At 37.7% G+C, this 24513-nt stretch overlaps 1 protein-coding gene across 2 annotated transcripts in view; it reads left to right on the top strand.

Moving 5' to 3' along the window:
* LOC122807739 (phosphatidylinositol 4,5-bisphosphate 3-kinase catalytic subunit gamma isoform-like) overlaps window positions 1–24513 on the top strand; it is a 782658-nt gene that overhangs the window by 732734 nt on the left and 25411 nt on the right. For both annotated transcript variants that reach the window (XM_044078723.1, XM_044078724.1), the window contains exon 9: window positions 2759–2870. In XM_044078723.1, coding sequence (XP_043934658.1) covers window positions 2759–2870 — 112 coding nt within the window. The remainder of the gene's footprint in view (window positions 1–2758; window positions 2871–24513) is intronic.

The following is a 24513-nucleotide window of genomic DNA, read 5'->3' on the forward strand; positions in this document are numbered from 1 at the left end:
TCTATCACTTATTTTATATTTACATTTCAGGATAGTACTTAATTCTAGGCTTTATTAACATTTATTACTGGGTTACAACAATCCTTTCCAGTTGACTCACTTATTTCATATGGCAGAATTTACAAGGATGTATTCGACAGTTGTCTGTCATTTGTTGACTGATTACATCACTCATTTTCAGGCTGAAGCAGTTATGTGATATTACAATACATGTGGAAACTCTATTTGAGACTTGTTTAATCTTTATTACTGGATTGCAATACTCTTTTCCAGGCTGCATCACTTATCTAATCTTACAATACTACCAGAATCTTTCTTCTATTCTTATTTCACCTTTATTACTGGGTTACAACACTGAACACTTTTACAAGCTGTCCCAGTTATATTCTGTAACAATAACAGCAGAATAATTACTAACCTGCCTGGTGGCGCAACCTCACCAGCCTATCAGCATAGGCTTGCTGATTCGCGGAACGAACACCTGCAGCTGTAATATAAATGAAGGAATATTGTAACATACCTATCCATACTATAGGCTAGGATAGCATTTCTTACATACTTAATTACATGGATACTTACTCAGTAGTGGGGCATTGGGCATTTGGCGGGCCTCCTTGATCCATCGGCTCAGTTGGTCCTCCTTTCATCGCTTCAGGTCCGCATGATGGTGATGGACCTGTTCACCAGTCCTCAGAATGCCTGTGGTGAGATCATGTGCCAACCGGTTCACGCCTCTGCCTTATTCGCTCCCCATTGAACCTGGCCCTGCACGAGTTGCACTTCATGATCATGGACTAGGAGCCAAACCATATATTTTGACTCCTCAACACCCCACCTTTGTGCTCTAAAGCGATTTCCCTCTCCTGCACCTGCCATCCTGACTGTAAATGGGTACCACAATCAGTTATAGTGTGTATTCCCGCCTATTGGGCTTACATATGCCAGTTTTCCCACACTTATCTGTGATTGGCCATTTTGGATATTTCTCTGCTTACAGCAAACCTGCTTTGTCATGGTTATATTTTCATTCATTCCTATATGTATGGTAATACTGTATTTCTCAGTACAACTGCCATGGCTTAGTGGTTCAGTACTTTGACTATGGTGCACTGTATCCTGGGTTCGATCCTTGCCATTGCTTTTTTATTTTACTACTGTCTAGACAGGCTAATAGGTGTGTCTGTGTAAAGGCGACTTTGCTACAGCTTGCCCAACGTTGCCCGACTGTAAGCTGGTTGGTGCACTGCGCAGCTCCGCGCAAATGGCTTACGCTGGGTAACGCGTTATTTAGCCATAAGCACTCATATTAAGCTGGTAAAGCCCTGCCCAGCTACGGGCACTCATATTGAGCTTGTTAAAGTGCTGCTCAGCTACGGGCAGTCATATTAAGCTTGTTAAAGTGCTGCTCAGCTACGGGCACTCATATTAAGCTTGTTAAAGTGCTGCTCAGCTACGGGCACTCATATTAAGCTTGTTAAAGTGCGGCTCAGCTACGGGCAATTATGATCCTTTTTATATATACATAACATAGGTTTTGTTCAGAAATACATGGGCCATTTCATTACATTTTACTTAAATTAAATTTATATATATATCGCGGAATTGTTTCATACTTATTTAAAGAAAAATGGAGGGGGATGTTGTGGGGCTCGAACCATGACTACCTATTCTTTGGGCGACGTCTGTACCGCTACGCTATTGCTACTTTGCTTAATTTGCATATGTAGATCTTATATGCTTTTCAATGTCATATCTGCTAACTGTGGTTGAGCGAAGGGCATACCCGAGCAAACGAGCGCAAATGCGGGCAAACATTTTGGAAGTTATAAAAAAAAAAGGAAACTGCTATTTTTACATTTTACATATTTTCAGTAGGGTTTAGTCTGTGGGGATGTGTGGTGTTGTGTTCCTTGACATTTCAGCGGACTCGCTCGTGGGTGTTTACTTTCAGGACTCTGACTCTTCTGGGGGCGTGTCCCTTTGCTGTACTCGGCAATCGGACACGCCCCCTACTTTCCTACACGACTGTGTTAGACTTGGGTATGATTCAGCATGCCCTCATGAATATGCATGGCATGCTGACGTCGAACTGTTCAACTGCAGCCTCCGAGTAAGACATATTAAGTCTTACACAGAGGTTTCGTGAATCTGGCCCACTATCTTAGTCATCCTGCCAATTCAGCTGTTAAAATATAAAAGTAGCTTATGATTCAAAACAGTTCAGCTATAAAAAACATTTCTAGTTATAAAGCGTTTCAGTGTATGCTATACTAACAAGTAATTTGTGCTGAATGTTAAGACTTTACTAGCCATGTGTTTTACAAGGCTTCTTATTGAAGTATTGGGACTTACAAAAAAAAGACTGCACATACAGAAAAGAAATATCAAGCATTGATTTTTTTCCTTCAAACTTGTTTTTTTTGCACAAAGACCCCTTATCCCCCTCCCCCAAATTTGCACATATCAAGTCTGAGATTGCCATACCTTGGAGCAAAGGAATGTTCTGAGACATGGCAGTCTCAGACTTTTTGTATGTAAGAACAGATTTTTCAGTCAGTCATTCTCTGGATTCTGGGATCTCAGCAGTTCATTCACTATTGTACAGTTACATGCTAGACATTGCTTTTATAAATATACCCTAGCTAATGCCTAGTCTATACTCTGCTTCACAGATTTTGTGCTCTAAGAAGGGTTGCACCTTTGAGTGTAGTGAAACACCTGCTTCAGTGACTTTTTTGTGTACCTTTTTCTTTTTCAGTATTATCAGGCCATGGAGAAGTTTGTCACGTCCTGTGCTGGGTACTGCGTTGCCACTTATGTGCTTGGAATTGGTGACCGACACAATGATAATATAATGATAACTGACCAAGGTAGGTTTTATGTGACTGAAAACAGTGTACATCTATTTAACTTATCTTAAATATGCTTTTGGAAGGCTACAGTATGTAACGGACAAATGTGGTATCCAAAGAAATTTCACACATTGTCATATTGTTCTGTTTGGCTCCTAACTTCCACCTGCCAGCAGAATTTTGGTTTTGTGCACATGTAGGATGCCATGAAACACCAGACAACCTTGCACTTTCCTGATATCAACATATATGAGCAGAAGAGATCCTAGGAAAGAACCTTATTATCCCATCACAAATACAATTTAGTAGAACTGCCCGTGAACTATATTATTGCTTCTGAAACCAGTTAATTCCATTGGATGATATGGCAAATTTGTCATTAACCATTCACATAAAAGAATGTATCAGCTGCAATTCAAAAAAGTCACTTAGTAAGGAAAGACAAATAATTGTCATTTACATTTTCTGAGTAAGCACAATATTTCCATTTATTCTGTTAAAATGTATGCTTACCATTAACTTTCTTAGCTAATATTTTTCACTGTAAACACTGTACTGAGGAATATGCTACCTTTTCCAATCTTACAGCTCTTTTTTTGTGATGCTTTGTTTCTTCTAAATGGCCTACCATTTTGTAGTGAGTGCACATGTTCAAACATTTGCTGGTTCCATGGCAAACAATGACTGAGTCCTAAATATACTCCATATGTCCCAGATATAAATAACAACTCAGATGATAATCAGGGGCCAGCTGATGAAGTAGAGCAGAGTAATAATACAGTGGATCCTACTCACTGTCACCTGCTGGAATGCTGGGAGTACATGCCCTGGATTGGATATTCCACTTGCAGTTCCCAATGAAGAACAGAAATGGATAGAACCATCAGTCTGTAAGGGGAAGGGGTTGCTGAGGAAGTACCATTTTTGGAATTTCCTTTCTTCATTGCACAACTGACCCTTGGAACTTTTCAAGCATTCACAAAGAATGACAAGGCTTAGATAACAGCCATGCTGTGGTCATTCTGCTGCTCCACAAAGGTGAACAAAATAGTGTTTGTGACTGCAGTATTGGCCTGATTATTGTTGGGTAAAGAGGAGAACAAAGAACACCAAACTTCTTGCTTAAATACGCGTTTGCTGTTTTATATCTTCTGGTTTGTAATTGTTTCCAGGGCATTGCAGGTTACCTCCAATTAAATGCTTTTGTTAAGCCTTTTAGTTTATTAAATAATAATACTCTTTGCAGAAAATAATCATCATAACATGAAGGTAGCAAAAACATAAGAATATTTACTGTGACAAGAGCCTGTAAAATAGCTACAAAAGACCTGTCTTTAGCCAAACAATATTCTGTTCAACATGATGAGATAGCTGATTTGATCCTCTTCTTGGTAGTATGAGATTATTCTTATAACCTGTCTTTGATTTGTTAAAGAGAAATTGGATAGTCTGTATGACCAGTGCTATGGTTCCAAGTATGAGTTTCTGTGCATGTGTGTCTACATAGAAAAGTCTGTGTGTATATGTGCGTGTGTGTGTGTGTGTGTGTGTGTGTGTGTGTGTGTGTGTGTGTGTGTGTGTGTGTGTGTGTGTGTGTGTGTCAACATAGATAGGTGTAGGTGTGTATGTATTTGTGTACATGTGTGTGCATGAGTCAGAGTTAGATATCTGAAACTAAAAGGCAATGAAAAGTAATGATCACATTCATAACTCATTCCATACTTCAAAGAACCCTCAAAATCATTGCACATGCACACACCCACATATATCCCCCACACACAGTCACACACACGCACACTCTCACACACACACACACACACACACACACACACACACACACACACACACACACACACAGCCTCACACATGCAAAACATACACTTATTGACACACCAGAAAAATGCCAACATACACAAAGAGTATTTTTGCAAGGGGGAGGTTAGCCCTCCTGTGTCCCTCATTGCCCTGCCATTTTATATAAGCAAATTGTAAGATGGTAGAACAGCAGGAAGAGGACATAATCCCTGCAAGAGTACATAGTCACTTCTCATATCAAATTATTAGGGGTGATAGTGGATGATAAAATTACATTTGACCTTCGTATACACAATTGCATAAGAGAAAGATGTCAAAAACTAGGGATGCTTTACAGAGCAAAAAACTTTCTCACCAATGCAACTAAAACTACACTGGCCACCACTTATCTACTCCCCACTCGTCTTTATGGCAATCCCATCTTTACTAAGCTCCAGACTTCACAAAAATTAAAACTTGAGCAATGCTATAACAAACTTGATAAATTTGCAGCAAATACCCCTTTAAGAATCCAGTAAGCCACGGTGGTGCAGCGGTAGTATTGTCACCTCACAGCAGCAGGTTCTCCCGTTCGATTCTCAGCTGGAGCACCTTCTGTGTGGAGTCTGCATGTCCTCCCCGAGGCCGAGTGGCGTTCAAAAGACATGTGTGAATGGGCATGGCTTCGTTGAAGGTTGGGTGTCGGGCTGGCACTTTGGCAACGTAAAAATTGACTGCCAATTATTAGTGGACTGGAGTTCTGCTGTGGTGACCCCTAACAGGGAAAAGCCGAAAGAAAAACACAACCCCTTTAAGAATCCACCTCCGTATAGCACTAAAAAAGCCTTAATTGGTTAGCACTGCCTCATCAACTAACGTATACACAACTTCCTTCTACCTATAACATCATCCATCAGCCATCTGCCTGTCCAGCACTAAACACCATTCTACCCAACTATGTTCCCAGTCCCAGTTGGTCATTGTGATCCAGTGACCAAAAACTCCTGTCTACAAACCTAGCAAATCTGCAGGGCATTCTCTGCACTCATACAAGGTTGCTAAGGCCTGGAACTTCTTACCTGTGTCCATCAGGTCAATACCATCCCTCCTGTCTTTCAAAACCACTTTCAAAGATTTCCTAGCTAAAATCTGGCTTTGTTATTGCTCAAAACCAGGATAAACTATATCCCTAAATGTGAACAGGTACCTTTTCATTCCTTATACCTCCTTACTCTCCCTTCTTCACTTACTTCCTTATTTCTATCAAATTCTCTTCCATGACTATCTCTCTAAATATACCATAAAACTGTTTTTCCCTCACCTCACATTGCAGTTCTTGTTTGTACTAGATTATCCTATCATTAATTTCTCTACAAACTGTCTAAAATTTGCCTAAATACTCACAGTAAGACGCTGTACAGTTTGATTCTCAGCCAGAGCGTCTTCTGCGTGGAGACATGCGTGAATGGGCGTACCTTCATTGAAGGATGTGCGTCAGGGCAGGCAACTTGGTACGTAAAATCAACTGGCAATCATTAGGAGACAGGAGTTCTGCTGTGGCGACCCCTAACCGGGAAAAGCTGAAAGACACACATTAAATGATTATCATATAACTTGCACTGATTTTTAACCCATGTTTTTATATTATGTCTAATTTGTTATAATTATTTAAACGGCAAATATTTTTGTTTTATTTTTGAAGGCTATAAATTATTTTTCTTAAAATGTTTTGTAATAACTTGGAGGCTGGAGCTTTTTACCCTGGGCCTCCACTGAAAATGGGCTTCTACCCAGTCAGACTTTCTCCGTAATCAATGTCAATAAATAAATAAATAACCCAAATCCATGCTGTAATGCATTCTTTAAATAACCCCAATCCATGCTGTAATGCATTCTTTCTTTAAAACACCTTTGCTGAATTATCACTTTTAACATAAGCAAATTTACATTTATATAAAAGCAAACAAACATTTACAAACATTATACTTCATATATATTGCTATATATCATATAACCTAAACAACATTGCATAAAATATTAAATTTCTGCCCTTTTTTTCAAACAAGAAACATCTTTATTAAACCATCACTTATGACATAGGCAGTCATAGATTTATATAATGAAAACAAACCACATATAATGCAAACAAACCACACTGACACAATCCTAGTTGCAAGCATTTTACATCATAAACCATACTGACACACTCCTAGTTGCAAACATTATACATCACTTATAATCTACCCAATCATTTTCAGGCAAACATTACATAGCTCATTTAAGTCCTGCCTTCTTTTAAACATCATTCCTCCCCCATATGCATCGTTCCCACAATTCCCATTTTTTATGTACCCTTTTCTAACAATCTCAGTTCCAGTTGTTTTATCTCTGTTACTATATTCACTACTTCTAGTGTAGTTGGTTTAGATTTTGATTTCCATTTTCTAGTAATTGCTTTTTTTGGTAGCCACCAATAATTAGACACAACAAGGCCTTACCATGTCTAGGTGATTCTGATTCTGTATTATAGCTCTGAAAAATCATCTCCCTTGTCACACCAATGCACCCACCAAGCATCTTTGATACCCCACATGGAGTCCTTAAAGTCCACCAACTCACTGCATTCCCAGAAAATAACTTTTAAATTTAGTCTTTCTTCCCCGTCACACCTCTGCTGTCTACTTAATAAAAATTTCTCTGGCGCCTACTTGGAGGATAAAGATATCTATGTAAACATTTCCAAGTAAAAATCCTAAATCTTCTAGATATTGTTGTATAGCTGGGAGATATTCATATATCCTCCCATTGTTTCTTTGTGATTTGCTTATCCAAGCTCTCTTCCAAATCCTTTCTAACCTCCTCTGATTGATTCTTATCATGCAATATTTTATATGTTATACCAATTATTTCTTTTTTAACAGCAGCTTCTGTTCTAGATTGTACTAAAACATGCTGTAACTCATTCTTGTGATATTTACACATTGCACGTTTTAATGAGCTATGTGATAATATGAATAGCATTTCCATTCGATCAATCTTAGTCTTTGAAGTCTATTTTATGATGAAACTGCTCATCATAATGGGAAATAAATGATCAAGGAATTCTTAACATGGCTGATGTTTTATTTTTGTCTTGTATACTTAGATTATATGCAGTGTGTGGCACTTTTTAACATGCAATATCCAGTCACCATTAATCATCACGTAGCAGCTGGAGCTTCATTTTTTGGCATATCCCTCTCTACTTCCTTGTAATTTCTGGAGGCAACCACTAGTAAACCACCAGGCTTGGATAGCCAGTGCCAAGGATTTCTACACTCAAGATGGTCATTGTATTCTTATATATATATATATATATATATATATATATATATATATATATATTGGTTTCACTTCATATTGCTGAAATGCTGAAATATCGAATTTCAGCATTTCGACAGTATAAAGCCAAAACCAATAAAAGACCGACACCTCACAACCACGAAATCACAAAATCAAACACACATCATACAGCACACAACACACAAACCATAACACCCACACCACAAAACACTGAAATACAATACAACACCACACAGACACACACCTACACTACACATATGTAGGGGGCAAGCCCCCATGCACCCCCTACTTATATATACTAACTCCAAGATCGCACAAACAGTGAAAAAAAATAAATATTTCACACACAGCCAACACACACTCATACCCCCTCCTCCTTACCCTGACCCACTTGTACAAGTTACTAAAACCACTCACGCACACTCACTCACCTTAAACTGCAGACACCATCCCAGCCGAACACTTCCATATGATAATGAAAATGCATAAGCGCGAATTCGACATAGTCCTATTCGCGATTATGCACTTTCTTTATTTAGAGGTTTCGGCTTCATGGACATGAATTGCTGAAATTCGATATTTCAGCAATTCGTGTTTATGAAGTGAAACCATATATATATATATATATATATATATATATATATGGTTTCACCTCATAATCTCAAAATGCTGAAATCCCGAATTCCAGCATTTCAAAACTATGAAGCCAAACCATTCACAGTCCCGAAACCCACAATCATGAACATACATACACTATACACCACATAACACACACACCATTCCACCCACAGCACACAAACCACACAACCCTACACTACATATAAGCAGGGGGGCAAGCCCCCCTGCACCCCCCCCAAGTTTGGGGCTGTGCCCCCCACATCCCCCTACTTATATATACCAACTCCGAGATCGCACATAATGGAAAAAAACCTCACACCACGGCATTCTACACTCACTCACACACAAATACACATCACACATACACAAGCACCAACAAATCCAACACTCACACTCATACTTACACCTCCCTACCCTTACCCATACATACAATGTGCAAAAACACACACATACACTCACTCACCTTCAATTCCAAACACCATACCATCCAAACACTTCACATAACTTACCAGAAATGCATAAGTGTGGATTTGAGATATTCAAATTCTTATGCACTTTCAGCATTCTGCATTTTCAGCTTCATGGTCCCAGAATGCTGAAATTCAAGATTTCAGCATTTCAAGATTATGAAGTGAAACCATACACACACACACACACACACACACACACACATACATATATATATATATATATATATATATATATATATATATATATATATATATAGATATATATATATATATATATATATATATATATATATGGGTCTACTTTCATAGACTGAACGTACAAATCGCCGACACACAAGTTACCGACCCCAAACAACCGAAAACACACCACACCAACAACCCAAAATACCGAACACCACAACACCGACACAAAAAACGTCAACTACACATTACACACAACAACATATCCACTAACCTTAACCTAAACCCTAACCCTAACGTCTGACACTACCGCACACTTACCCAACCTGCACCCTAACCCTAACTCACTTAACACACCCCTAAACCTCAACACCGTCACTATCGCACACTTACCCTACCTGCACCCTAACCCTAACTCACTTAACCCACCCTAAAACATTCAGCCCGTCACTATCGCACACTCACTCCACCCGCATTCTAACTCTGACACACTTAACACTTTCCTACACTGCTCTACGTCACTTCCACACACTTACCTCACCGGAACCCTTAGTCCAACACCACCGCACACTCACCTTTCCCACACCCTAACCTAAAATCCCTCACTATCGTACACTTACCTGTCTGCTCCCCAATCCTAAATCTTTCACTTTCGCACACTTACCGTATCGCGCTCACACGCTGCCGTTGTCGGTCTCTCAGCTGTCGGGATATCGCGTTTTCGGTAACCTACCTGTTCGGTCATTCCGTCTCGGTCTTCCGGGTGTCGGTGACGTGGCGCTTCGGTCTATGAAAGTAGACCCATATATATATATATATATATATATATATATATATATATATATATATATATATATATATATATATATATATATATTTTTTTTATTTTATTTATTTAACATTTGTTAACCGGGCTAGTCCAGCTGGAAATATTTCCATTTTCAGCAGAGGCCCGAGGAGAAAAGCTCCAATTGTAAAACTTACCACCACCACACCAAAAGGTTTAAAATAGACAAAAAGGAATTAGCTATAAATTCTAGGAACACGAAAGGACATACTAAACTAGATGCATCATACATTTACAGAACGGTTTACAGCATGTAAGTCTAGGGCAATCCCAAGACACTATTAGAAAAATACCTTTAAAACTTTGGTAAATCTAGTTCATGCAGACACTTACTTTTCATAAGGATTATATGCTAGACATATTATTAGAAAGAAAAGGAAGGGAGAGAAAAAAAGGAGGGTATATTAATTAAGAGGCAGGGAATACTACCAACAGGGTACATTGATATCTCAGCAGACAAGAATCTAATTGTTGTCAAGTTGTAGAGATTACTTAAGTACCTTCTAATTTAGGGGAGAATATAGGAAAGAGAATAGGATAGTGGGAGGCCAAGAGATGACAATGAGAAGTCCAGAGGATCAGTCTGGGTAACAGCAAGGGCATAGCCAGTGATTTTTAAGGTATGCCTTAAGACTTTGCTTGAATAGAGAGAGAGATGGAAGTGTGGTCGGGTCAGAAGGCAAGAGGTTCCATTGTTTTCCCACGGTATTTGAGAATAGTGAGTCACCAGCTAAGTTGTTTGACTTGGAGGTCCTAGTAAGTAGTTTATTGGAGGAGCGTAAGGACTCAAGATTCCTATAGGGTGATATAAGGTTGTTTAGTACTGGTGTATTATTAGGTTGATAAAAAATGTTATGAGTGATGGTAAGTTGGGAAAGTATCAGAAGGTTTTTTAGTTCCAGCCAGTCTAGTTGATGAAGGTTATGACAATGGTGAGTTCTATATGGGTTTCCAGTGGCAAATCTAGCAATACTATTATAGGAGTTGGATAGTTTGGTAAGATTACTTTTTTTAGATTAGTATATATGGGAGCTGCATACAGTAGTGTTGTATGTATACACACACACACACACTCTGGAAGGTTATAGCAGCTGAAACCAGTAATTACAAAAAATGTGAAATGTATTATATATATATATATATATATATATATATATATATATATATATATATATATATATATATATCTACATATATATATAGAACTAGTAGCATAATTTGATCCATTTTTAAGAGATCATATCGATCGATATGGAAATACTGGCTCAGGAAAACCTTCATATCTGTCTAAAACTATATGTGAGGAAATTATTCAACTTATGGCGAATAAAGTGAAAGACACAATTGTGGCGGAAGTGAAAAAGGCTGGCTATTTTAGCTTTTCAGTAGATTCCACTCCTGACATATCTCATACTGATCAGTTGACCTTAATTATTAGATATGTGTCACCTGAAGATGGTTTGCCAACTGAGAGATTTTTAACTTTCCTTGAGCTAAAAGATCACTCAGGGGAAAGCATAGCTGATTTAGTGATTTCAGAAAATGCCGAGGACAGTCTTATGATAATGCAGCCAATATGGCTGGTAGATACAATGGTATGCAGCAAAAATTATTGAAAAAAACAAGTTTGCAAGATTTGTTCCATGTGCTGGTCACTCTTTAAATTTAGTAGGTCGTTCAGCTGTTGATTGTTGCCTTGATGCTGTTCATTTTTTTGGTGTTGTGAACGAAGTTTATATCTTTTTTTCGTCTTCCACAAAAAGATGGGCAGTTCTGAAATCACATTTGAAACCTCATTCTAAAGTGCCTAAATATTTATCAGACACTAGGTGGGAGGCACATGCAAAAGCTACAGAAGCTATTTTAGAAAATTACAATGATATCACCGATGCACTCAATTATTTACATTCAGATAATAATACAAAGGGTGATACTAGATTGAGGGCCAACAATCTTTTAGAGAAGATGGAACAATTTGAATTCGTGTTTATACTCCATTTCTGGAATCGAATACTGAGACATTTTTCAAAAGTAAATAAAATTCTTCAAAGCCCTAATATTTTACTGAGTAGTTGTGCAGATTGGTACAGGTCACTTCTGGATATTTTACATGGAATTAGGGAAGATTTTGATGCACTTGAGCAACAAGCAAAAAACACGTTGCCAAATACTGAATATAGAACTGCCAGAAGGATAATTAGAAGTAAAAGACAAGGGAATTACAAAAATTCATCTGACCCTGATGCCTTAGATGAACTCTCTTCAAGAGATAAATTTAGGAATAAATAATGTATTCCTATATTAGATGCACTAGAATCAAATTTAGGAAGAAGAGCTTCTGTTTATGATGATGTAGTGAAAATATTTTCCTTTCTTGCCGATCTTACATTATCAAAGGTAGAACTTCAAAGAGGTGTTGAGCTGTTAATGCAAGAATACCCAGAAGATGTCAACCAAAATCTTACTGAAGAACTATTTCATTTCCACACATATGTGAGACAAACGCATAAGCCTTCAAAAAATTCCACATTTTTGCATACAGACTTGTATCAAATAATATTCAAAGAAAATATTCAAGTGGCCTTCCCCAATGTGGAATCAATCTTATGGCTGTTTCTCAGTTTAATAGTCACTAATTGTACTGGAGAAAGGTCATTTTCAAGACTTAAAAATATCAAAAACCAATTAAGAAGCACAATGACCCAGACGAGGTTGTCTTCATTGAGTATTTTGTGCATTGAAAATGAGACCTTCAAAAAAATAGATTTTGATGAACTTATAGAAGAATTCTGCGTGAAAAAGTTTAGAAAGAAATTCTTCTAATCTACTATTTTGTTTTGAATGTATACTTGGATTGAATCAGTTCTTAAATAAAATAACTATTAACATAAAATTTAATATGATATACAATTTGATATTTTCTTTTTTGTGATCTGGATTTTGTTTGAATAAAGTTCCATTTTTGGTTTAGTTTAAGACTTAAAATTCATAATAATTCATACTTAAACTTTAAATGCGAATTATTATGAAATAAATTTATCTGAATTGAATTTGGTTTAATCTTCAATGTATTGAATATATTTAATTTAATTTGATAGAAAATATGATAATTTGTATTGCGTATTTTATTTTCGTAGTCAAAGATTTTCATTATTTGAATTTTGTTTCTTTGTAAATGTTGTGTGTTATGTTTGATTAGTTATTGTTACAAGTACTATATATGGTGCTGAGAATAAATGTCCAAATAAGTGTTCTCGACTTTTTTTTATTTATTATCCGTGCCACATTTTTTATAAAGGTTAGTACCAATCACAACATGTTTCATTTAACATATTGATATATATCACAGTAATTATGTATTTTATTATCTCTCATGTAATTTACAAACTTAAAAATGGGAGGTGAAAGGGCCTCATAAGTGGAATAGCCTAGGGCCTCTTTTCATCTAAATCTGGCCCTGTATATAAGTGAAAACTGTAGGCTCATCAAAGAAAAACAAAGTCTTTTGGTTTATCCAAGTGTACAGACGATACCTTTGTCTCAGTTTAATACTGCTGGGAGATAATCTTTATGGTGTAGCACTTTCTATCTCTGAATTCCTCCAGCATGGATAAGTTTCGTTTTATCATTTAAACCCTTTCTTCACTATAGTTTTTTCTTTGCCCCAGAATGACTGGTCTGGACTTCTAGTCTCTTTTCACAAAGGGTAAAATTCTTCCTCTGAATGGGATCTTCTCTGCTACAGCCAGATAGCTATCTGATCTTAATGCAACAGGTACAATTTAACAAAACACTGATTACACTTAAAGAAATATCACACTACTTGTAAATTTTTGACTCTTTTGTATATTTCTATTTGGTGAACACAATAAGACTATGCTACAATCTATCAATCTATCTATCTATATACATATATTTGTGTGTGAATGGAAGCATAACCTTCCATTGAAATGGAAAGTAGTGATCCAATATTGATTGACTACTTTCCATCAAAAACGTAAACATCAATCCACAAAAGGTAAAAAAATAAAGTAAGCCCCCGCTACCCCCCACACCTCTTGCTAATTATATATACCGATTCTGAGATTGCACTACAGAGGGGAAAGGGCATACGCCCTGATACGGCTCTCCTACACATGGTCAACATTTCAGAATGTCAAAGACCATATGGCCAAGACCATATGATCGACATTCGAAATGTCAACCATGCGTAACCGGCATCTCCGTACAATGTGGAATGGAAAGATTTCCATCTTCTGCACTGTAGTATGATCCCGGAGTTGGTATATTTAAGTTGCAGGAGGGGGGGTGGAACTCCCATGGGGGGTGCAGGGTGCATTGTGTTTTTTTTTTTTTTATTTCATGGTCAACATTTCGAATGTCGATTATATGGTCTCGGCCATATGGTCTTCGACATTCTGAAATGTCGACCATGTATAGTAGACCCCCTGATCCACACTGTATCATGATCTATTACTGAAAAAAAACATACCTTTTAATCAGCTGATTTTTAACTACTATACGGCTTTTTCACACATCATTGTCAAAGCCAATTTGACATAAGGTTTTGCACGTATATATATATTAATTGTAAACCGAGAAGACAAAAATCATTAGAAAATAGTAGTATGCCATACTTCACTGTGGATTATGCTGGAATGTTCCCATGCGGGGCTTTACCTTCCTGACCAAACCATGGCAAGTATGAATAAATTCTAGTGCTACCAATGCACAAATATGATATGTTGTATAACTATATTTTTCCTAGGTTAATAACCCTCCCCCCTTGCTGTGTATTCTTTTAGTGATGAACCTCTGTGGATGATCTAATTGCTGTATATGCCTTGTTAGTACATACCAAAGGGAGCATTGTTCTCAATAATACATCTGATGGGTGATGAATATATTGGAATAGTGACTAAGTTGGACAACATAGAATGATTTCCTCACTACTGTAGACACGTGCTGGGCAAAGCCTAGATGACTGTCTATGTGTGTCCCCATGACCCTGACTACTGGGTGGATGCCCTTACATTCACTAAACAAAACTTTATAACTTTTAAGTTTTCTTCTAGACAGCTGCACTGAGTTCCACTTTCCTCAAATGATTCCCAGCAGTGCATTTGGAAATGTGCAGACTAATGCTCATTTATCAGTTAAGAAAATATCCAAAAGAAATCATGACTTTACACTCACGTGGCTTTGATTGCAATATAACTAGACTAGTTTTAACTCATTTTACAATCTTTTAGACAAGCAATACTGATGCAAGTATTTCTTTGCATCACTTCACTTTTCTACACTCAGTGCCATTCATTCGTGCTGAGCACATTGTCATAAAGGAGCATCAAAGCTCTTCATTTATTTATTTATTTATTTACATTTGTTGACCAGGAGTGCCCGACTGGACTTGGGTCCATTTTCAGCGGAGGCCCGGGGAGAAAAGCTCCATGGTTAAAATAAACAGACAGTAGTTACATTGGATTACATAGCGATTAACAATTTAACACAGCAATTGCTTACAACATATTTGATGAAGAACATAGTACATCAGTAGACAACTAGAATCTTTATCTGTGAAGTACATAACAGACATTAACAAATGTTACAATAAGAAGTTCCTGCTGTATAATAAGTTATAGGCTTATGAGCATCTGAGCTTGCTATAATCAAGGTAGCTAGTGGAGGGGAAAGAAAGGTAGTGGTTGGATGGGGTGGGTGATATTAGAGTGGGAGTTGCAAGGGCATAGCCAGCATGTTTTTAGGTGCGCTTTTAGTAAAGTTTTGAAGTGGGTGCATGATGGTATGGAGGTAATTGTGGGTGGGAGGCAGTTCCATAATTTGGCTATGGTGCAAGAGAATAGTGCTTCACCAGCAGAGTTATTGGCTTTAGTGATCTGCAAGTAATTTTTGCTGCTAGATCTTAGTGGTCTGGTGGTGCGATAGGGTTGGAGTAGATTCTGGAGGGATGGGATATTTAGTGGATGGTTTACTAGTTTGTGGGTGAGTGAAAGTTGATACCACTGAAGGAGGTGAGGGAATTCAAGCCAGCCCAGTTCAGTAAGTGAGAGACAGTGGTGACTATGGTAGGATGCCCCTGTGGCGAATTTGGTGATTTTGTTGTAGCCGGTCTCTAGCTTGTTTAGATTGCATTGCCTTAGGTTGGTATATATTGGAGAGGCATAAAGTAGGGTGGAGATAAGGTGGGAATTTGCTATTGAAATCTTTGCTGCTTTGGTGAGAAGTTGCTTATTTCTGTATAATGCTCCTAGTTTTTTGTGGACAGTTTTTATGGTCATGGATATGTGAATGTCAAATTTCAATTTATTGTCCATTTCCACTCCTAGCAATTTGGTGTGTTTAGTTGGGTATATAGTGGTGTTGTCTTTTGCTGTGATGTTAAAGTGAGAGTTGTTTTGAGTATGTTTGGTGGGTTGGAAGATGAGTAGTTTAGTTTTGTTTGGGTTGAGTATTAATTGGGCATCGGATAACCAAGTTTTAACAGACAACAAGGTTTCCTGTGTGTCTTTTTGCAGTTTGGGTAGGGACTGGGCTGAGCAGATGATGGTTGAGTCATCTGCGTATTGTATGAGTGTACCATGTTTGGTGGCAGAGGCTAGATTATTGGTGTAAACGGAGAAGAGTAGGGGTCCAAGGATGGATCCTTGGGGAACCCCTATGGAGACAGGTAGTTGGGGAGATATGTCATTCTGCCATACAGCGGATTGTTGGTGGTCAGACAGGTAACTCTGAAACTAGTTGGTGACTGATTGAGAGAAGGATAGGTGAATATCATTCATGAATATTCATGAATATCCCTTATGCATTATTGAACTGCAGGACCATAAATATCACCCACATATTTCAGTTAAATTAAAACTCTGAAGACATTTTCAGAGTAGTTGTTATTTCTTCAGACTGTTTCATTAGTTTTGCATACAGGCATGAAGGTCCAGTAGGTATAACTTCCTCCTAAGATATACAATGTATTCCATGAAGGAGATCCTGAGATAGGATAGTACTAGTGTTTAGGCCAGACAGTCCAAAAAACTACAGTTAGGTATAGATTTGGGTTTGAAAGTGATCCCCATTTGCACATCTAGACACACCAGAATTACTCTAGAAGCACCCTTTGTTTCTTAGAAGTGTTGTTATAGGGGGGTGTGTCACTATAATTCATATAAGTTCTCAGTAAACTGTATTAAGTTGAGATGACTAGACTAAATGGGACAACGTGCATAAAAGTTATATGCGGAGGGTTAAACCCAACCATCTTCTGTAGGGGTCTATACATCTAGCACTCATTAGCTACTGTAACTAACTTCAAGGTCTGCAAACTATGAACTAGGCTGAAAGTCTTGTCATTTTCAGCCCATATGGACTATTCAGCTTAAATAAACACACTTTATTTACTCGAGCATTACAAAATTAATAAATAAGGACAGAGGCAATCTACAAACTTTTCACCCAAGCCAGTTCATTTTTGTTAAGAACAGATTCTGTCTTCTTAATCTGGTTGACTTCTTTGAGAAGTTTACTGATGCAATGGATGAGAGAAAATCTGTACACAGCACATCTTGGTCTTTCAAGGGCATTTGACACCACCACATACTCATGTAGAGTTGATAAACTTACCCAGATACATGAAAACTCCTTTGTAACTTATTAGAAAGCAAACTGGCTTACAAGTAGAGATGAGGAAATTAGGATGGGTGGATCCTCCTCCTCCAAAAGGCCTGTTACTAGTGACATTCCAGTCATTGGGCTACTACTCTCTGGCATTTACTTTTGGGAGGTCAAAGCTAATGTTAAGAACTTATGGCTGACCAAGTTTACAGATGACTGTACAGTTGCTGCCATCATAAACTTTCAAGAAGGCACCAAGATCTTCCAGTAGGGAGTTGACCAAACAAAATATCGGGTAACAAAACCATGGCCTAAAACTAAACACCAAAAAGTGCATAATAGTATATTTTGGCAAGCATAATGTCTCCTACAACTATTACATAAACAGCACTCCCTAAAAGTTGATCCAGTAATGAGGAAGTTATGAATGCATCTAGACAATGAACTGCCATTTGATCACCACATATTCACTATAGTAAGGAAGTCCTTATTATTAAGGGTGTGGTGTCCGGGTCTAGGGAGGTGATGGCCCCACTGTATTCTTTGCTTATTAGGCCAATCATAGATTATAATGCCTCCTTTGATGTGTATGTATCCAAACACTTGTTGCAACCTGAAAGACCACAACCCTTTCTCACCAAGAAAATCAAGGGCCTAAATCATAAAAGCTGTGTTGACTGTCTGAAAGATATAGACCTCTTCTTGTTTTCTTACAGGATTCTGGGGGCTGATCTCTGTCTCACTTACAGAGTTTTTACTGACCCCCATCCTTTTAGATCTACTGCAAATCTACAAGTCCAGCTGAAGCAGAAACACATGCTCAAGAGATTTTAATCTCTTCTACAACATAAACAGAACATGCTGGAGGGGTAGGTATGTATTACAGAGAATACTACTTCTCTGGAGTCATCTTTGCCTCTACGTAAAGCAAATGTTTGTTTCTTTTTTTCTAGTTAGGTGTAATCTGGACAATGGATAAGAAACTGAAGGTTAACTCCTGGTTTAGCATCCTTGTCCCTTATTGATAGGGGTAACATGAAAATGATTGTCTGGCTCTGAGTTATTTATACTTAGAATAAAAAAGGGTCTAATTTAATTATTCTTAAAATACAAGAATTAATAAACTTTGTAGGAATAAATGGCTATACTTCTGAAGATCAGTAGTGTGGTAAGGACCCATGAACCTATGAGTCTATGTGTGCAATTGCCACATTTATTTTCAGTAGAATCACATTTCAATGTTTTGTATTTTGTCTTCTCATCTTCGATCTTTTCATCTTCAGCATACATTAGTAGAACTTAGAAAATTTTGTTGGTTCCTTTTGAAATGTCACACTCATAATGTCAAGGGCCAACATACGAAAACAAAAACAAAAAAAAAACACACAGAAAACACAGAAGAGGGGAATATCGAACATTGATTTTTCTCATTCATACTTCTTTTTTGCAGGGGGTACCCCCCTGTATCGTCATATGTATTGGTTAAGCCCTCCACATCACCCAAACTTATATATACCAACTATGAGATTTCTATACCTCAAAGAAAAGTGAATATTCCAAAAAAGAGATATCTCAGGCTTAATATATTTTTCCATTTAGTTGCTGGTTCCAGCAGTTCATATGGCTACCATCTTCATTGCATTAGCAGTTTGTTAGCCTTTGAATCTAATGTAAGTGGGCTTATCTTCCAGGCAAAAGAGCCACTATTAAGCTAGTAAACACATGAAAAAGATCTTATAATTTGTGGATCTCCTTACTCTATCCCTGTTGTGTTGCACAAAGAGATGGTGAAACAGTTTGCTAAAGACTGGAATGAAGTGAATGCTTCTCCATGTTGTTCACCTTTCCCTTTTCTGTATCTCTTACAAATGTTCCTTACTGCTTCAGGTTCAAACTCTTCAAGAATCAGGTACATTACAGCTGATATACTGTTGTAAGGTCTCTTAATTTGTCTTGATACACCAAGTTAAATCTAATGTCTTTTGGAATTCAAAAGCTTGTTAAGTGGTCCAAAGACTTCACCATCTGCAGGCTTGTTAAGGAAAGTCCCAAACAAAATAAATCGTGGAATGATCATTCTGCTTGGAGTTTTTCTGTGCTCTCATCCTTGTAATTAGTATTTATTGGTTTAATTTTAAAGCCCAGTGGTTATCACTAAAGAAATTCTATACCATTATTTTATGAATGGATCATTACCATACTATATCCTGCCAAATATGCTAAATTTGAAGGTCCCAGCATGATTCCCAGAAATCCTGGCCTGCAGCTAATTGCCCTAGAATTTCAATATTTGTTTAGTTACCACATTATGTACCATCTACCATGAACACAAACACTTTTTACTTTGAAAGCTGTCATAGCATTTATTTTATTCTACATTCTAATTTTACCAGTCTTTCCTGTTTACAATCTTACTATAATGAAACCCTGCTTAAATGCAACCATTTTCTACAACTGCTTTTCCACTGCAACAGACGTCGATTTCAAAGAATCTGTCTCCTTTTCTGGTGTACAGTCTGCAAATGTTCTCCCAGCCATGAGTGCAGCGTGCATTATTCTTGATTTCCTTATTCTTCATCCTTAGTAAAATAAATTAGTTTTGCATATAACTGACCTTAGGAGAATTATATTTTTTAATATATTTTTATGCCTTTCTCTTTATACTCTGGCTGTTGAGCATTGGTCCCTTTTTCTCTCTGCTCATTCATCCTTTACTGCAAAGATCTCATTGCATGCAGGAACATAATTCAAACACCCTTTTGTCAATTTTCTGTAAGTCTTAATGCTGAATCCTAGGGCAACTGACAGGAATAGTTGCAATTTTCACCTTCTAAGCAAGTGTGCTAGCTAGTATAAAGCCTGACTCTAACAACAGTGTGAATGCATTCCATGCAAACTCCCACTCCAGCCACAGTGCTGTATGGTAAGCCTTATGTATCACCCAACCAAGCTGGCAGTCAGTTCAGCAGTGTGCCTTGCTGCCCACCCCCAAAAGATGGATAAGCTGGCATTGGCCACAAGCGAGGTTGTTTTCCTGCAAGCATCCACCTCCTAAGTGCTCAAACCACTATCTCAAAACTAGGTAATCAGGCTTCTTGCAGCTCACATGGGCTTCTGCTTGCATTCCAACTCAATTACATGTTCAGGAAAAGTACAGCAGCTGTCTGGAGAAAGTAGAGCTTATTTTGTCAGCTGTAAGACTAAGCAAGTCATTTTACCAGACAATTCTTCTTGGCCTCCACTAAAAATGGGTATCAGTCCAACTAGAGAACCTAGTTATCAAAACATAATAATAATATCACCTTGGGTGTAATACTGCAGCTGATGCACACATCAGTGTTTCATAAGTTGGTTCTAATTGTAAATTAGGAATAGAAGAATTTTCTTGTTGTCTTCATCAATGGTTCCTTACTACATTTAAATGCACCTTGCGTCATAAATAGAAAGGATTCACTGGATGAATACTCTTACTTGCTTACCAAATAAATAAATAAATAAACTGACCTGTCCTTCGACATCCCATTTTAGAATAGTGAGTAACAGAATTCCAAGACAAGATGTTTGAAAATTGTGAAAAATGTAATTTTAGACAGTTGCTAACCACATGCCTGGGGGTTTACCACTGCATCCCCAAATTAGTGATTTTGTTTATTGTATTTATTCCAGTTTCATAACTGGATAGGTGAGCTTGTCACCCAGACATCAAGTGACAAAAATACAGGAAACAAAAATATAGTGTGCACTTTACATTTTACACTGATACAAGAAAGCTAACAAAACATTATATAACTTTTAAAGTAAATCAGCATAAACAGAACAAAGAAGAAATGAAATATTCTACATATTGTAGATGCTCAGTACATGAGGATGTAAACAAAATACACAAGAGAGAAAGGGTTATACAATGTATACAAAACATACATAAATGGAAGTGCAGGTGATAGTTCCAAATATTGGTAGCATATGAAGAGCTAACAGAATAGGTGGGTACAAGCTCATAGCGTTCTATCAATTGTCTTTAAAACATGTGCAGGTGGTCTCTTTTATCAGGTGATCCTTGCTTAAAAGAAAATAGTGTGCTTTGTTGCCTAATTTCAGGTGCATATCTATAGCTGGCTTATCTAATGCCTGGTGCTGCTCCTTGATCTGGCACCCCTTTAACTCTAAGTTGAGGAGCAAAAAATAAAAGGTCCATTCTCACTAAATGCCTACAGCAGCTTGTTACAATGTAGCCCAGACACAGAAACTGAAGTAAGAGTCTCATTAAGTGTTCCAGTAAGTGCCTTAGTAAGTATTTCAGTAGCAGAAGAGCAGTATTGCAATTCACTTCCATACCGGCATTTCAAGTGACTAGCAGTACTGCTGATCATATCCCATAAAACCTTGTGTCAGAGGGGGCTACCACCTTCTGCACCACCCTAGACACACTTCTGGTCTGGAGAGAGACAGATTTTCTTACATCTGAGGGTCCAACATTAAGTACAAGATAAGCATGCCACCTTAATTTCAAAGTTTTTATCTCCAAATCCTGCTATTTAGAATTTTGAGACTTGCAAATTAATATCATCATCAACACCTTCGTATTTTTCAAGTTTTACATGGGGTCAGGGTGTCACATCAGCGTTCACTACCTACCTTGATTCTATGCCACTTCCATAGGATCATAGCAGCATATGATATACAAGGCATCCTCATTTTCCCTTGCTTTCATACTGTCTTTTTCTAGTCTGCATTATTAAGTTGTCCTCTGCTTATCTGTACATGTGACTGAACCACTGTAATGTTTTTATTTTTATTTTTATTTTACATTTGTTGACCAGGCTAGTCTAACTGGATATATGTCCATTTTCAGTAGAGGCCCGGGGAGAAAAGCTCCAAACATGATCAGTAACAAAGTTAACAATATATAACAGGACATGTATATAAAAAATACAGTATAAAAGGTAGCATTGGTTAAATGAAAAATATAGTAATAAAATTATGGACTATAGCCATTGTACTAAAGGTTAACTAAATATAAAATAAGAAGCACTTGTTCAAAACACAAAACAGAGTAAGATCATTGTAATTTTACTTTTAATATAAATAATGAGGAAAAAAGTAGGTTTGGAGGCTTAGGTTGGTGTGAGGGGAAAGGGATTTGAGCAGGAGGGGCAGAGGATTTCAGTCTGGGTTAGCACAAGGACAGAGCCACTGGGTTTTAAGATGTTCTTTGATATGTTTTTTGAATAGAGAAGTAGAAGCTAGGGTAGATAGTTCAGTAGGGAGCAGATTCCAGCTTGTACCTATAGTATTAGAGAAAAGAGAGTCACCAGCTTTGTTGTTAAATTTGATTGAGGATACCAGAAGTTTATTGGCAGAACGTAGTGTAGCTAGATTTTTATATGGTGAAATCAGATCAGTGAGGATAGGGGGATTATTGGGGTAGTGCAGGATCTTATGAGTAATAAGTAACTGTTTACTGAGTATATGGTTTTGTATTTCTAGCCATCCTAGTTGTCTGAGGTTAAGGCAGTGGTGAGTTTCTCCTTGACATCTCTGTAACTGGGGTATTTTGTTGATGTACTTATTTCATCTTTTATGTTCTACTCCTGGCTTTTACTGTCAGTCAGCTATAACACATCTGATTCTAGCTGAGACCTTCTTATTCCGATTTCCATTCTCCTTAAATCACATTCCTGCTGATGATACATAAATATTTTAACCTGTTCAGCTGTTTTCTCTTCTATCTCAATTTTCAGCTTCTTCTGATTTCCTCGTTGCTGTCTTATCTGGACTCAGTTTCATCCCGTGTGCCTTCTGTTTCACATTCCATTCTTCCATCATTTGCTGAAGTTCCTGTTTACAGTAGGCTTGTAATGCTTGCATACAGTAGCTTTGGTGATCTGTCCCCTCTGACCTGTTTGCTGATGTAATTCATCAATAGCATGAAGAGGAGTGGGCTTAGAGCTGAACCCTGATGTGTACACACTCCCACTGGGAGCACCCTTTTCATACTCATGTGTCACTGGATCTTTGTTGTTGTTGTTGTGTCTTTTGGCTTTTCCCGGTTAGGGGTCGCCACAGCAGAACTCTGTTCCGCTAATGATTGGCAGTAGATTTTTACATGCCGAGTTGCCGGCCCTGATGCACAACCTTCAATGAAGGTACACCCATTCACACATGTCTCTACACAGAAGACGTTCTAGCTGAGAATCAAACAGGACAATGTCTTACTATGAGGTGACAACGCTACTGCAGCACCACCACCACAGTCGTAAACTAACTCTACTGATGTTTCTGAGACTTTAAACCTTTGCAGGTCTGACCAGCTTAGTTTTCTTGGGGTCTTGTGTGTTTTTCCACAGCTAAGAATGCCCAGTTAGATTACTTCCTCACTTCAGCTTCTTCTCCACTATGTGCTTCAGTGTAAACATTGGTTAAGTTGTCCTGCATCCTGATCTGAATCCGAACTGCTTATCGCCCATGTTAATTTCTATTGCTCTGCATATTGATTTATCAGTCTCTCCCTCCACTGTTTTGAAGGTGACAGTATTTTGATACCACTGTACCACAAGTTGTGAATACCCCATTTGTTTTTGAGTTTGGCACTGGTATGTACATTTTGCAGTCATCTGGGATATGCATCTCTCTCCATACTATAATGAGTACCCTCAGGAACCATTTCTTCCCTAATGTGAACAATATCCTGATCCTATCTGCTCAAACTTTGTCTAAGTCAGCTGTTTTCCCTGACTTATTTTGCCGTGTACATTTTGTACTTCTTTACGGTTTCCCTTCCTCT

Source organism: Protopterus annectens, chromosome 7.part1 (genome assembly GCF_019279795.1).
Source record: "Protopterus annectens isolate FY-2018-M chromosome 7.part1, PAN1.0, whole genome shotgun sequence".
NCBI classification, from domain to species: Eukaryota; Metazoa; Chordata; order Ceratodontiformes; family Protopteridae; genus Protopterus; species Protopterus annectens.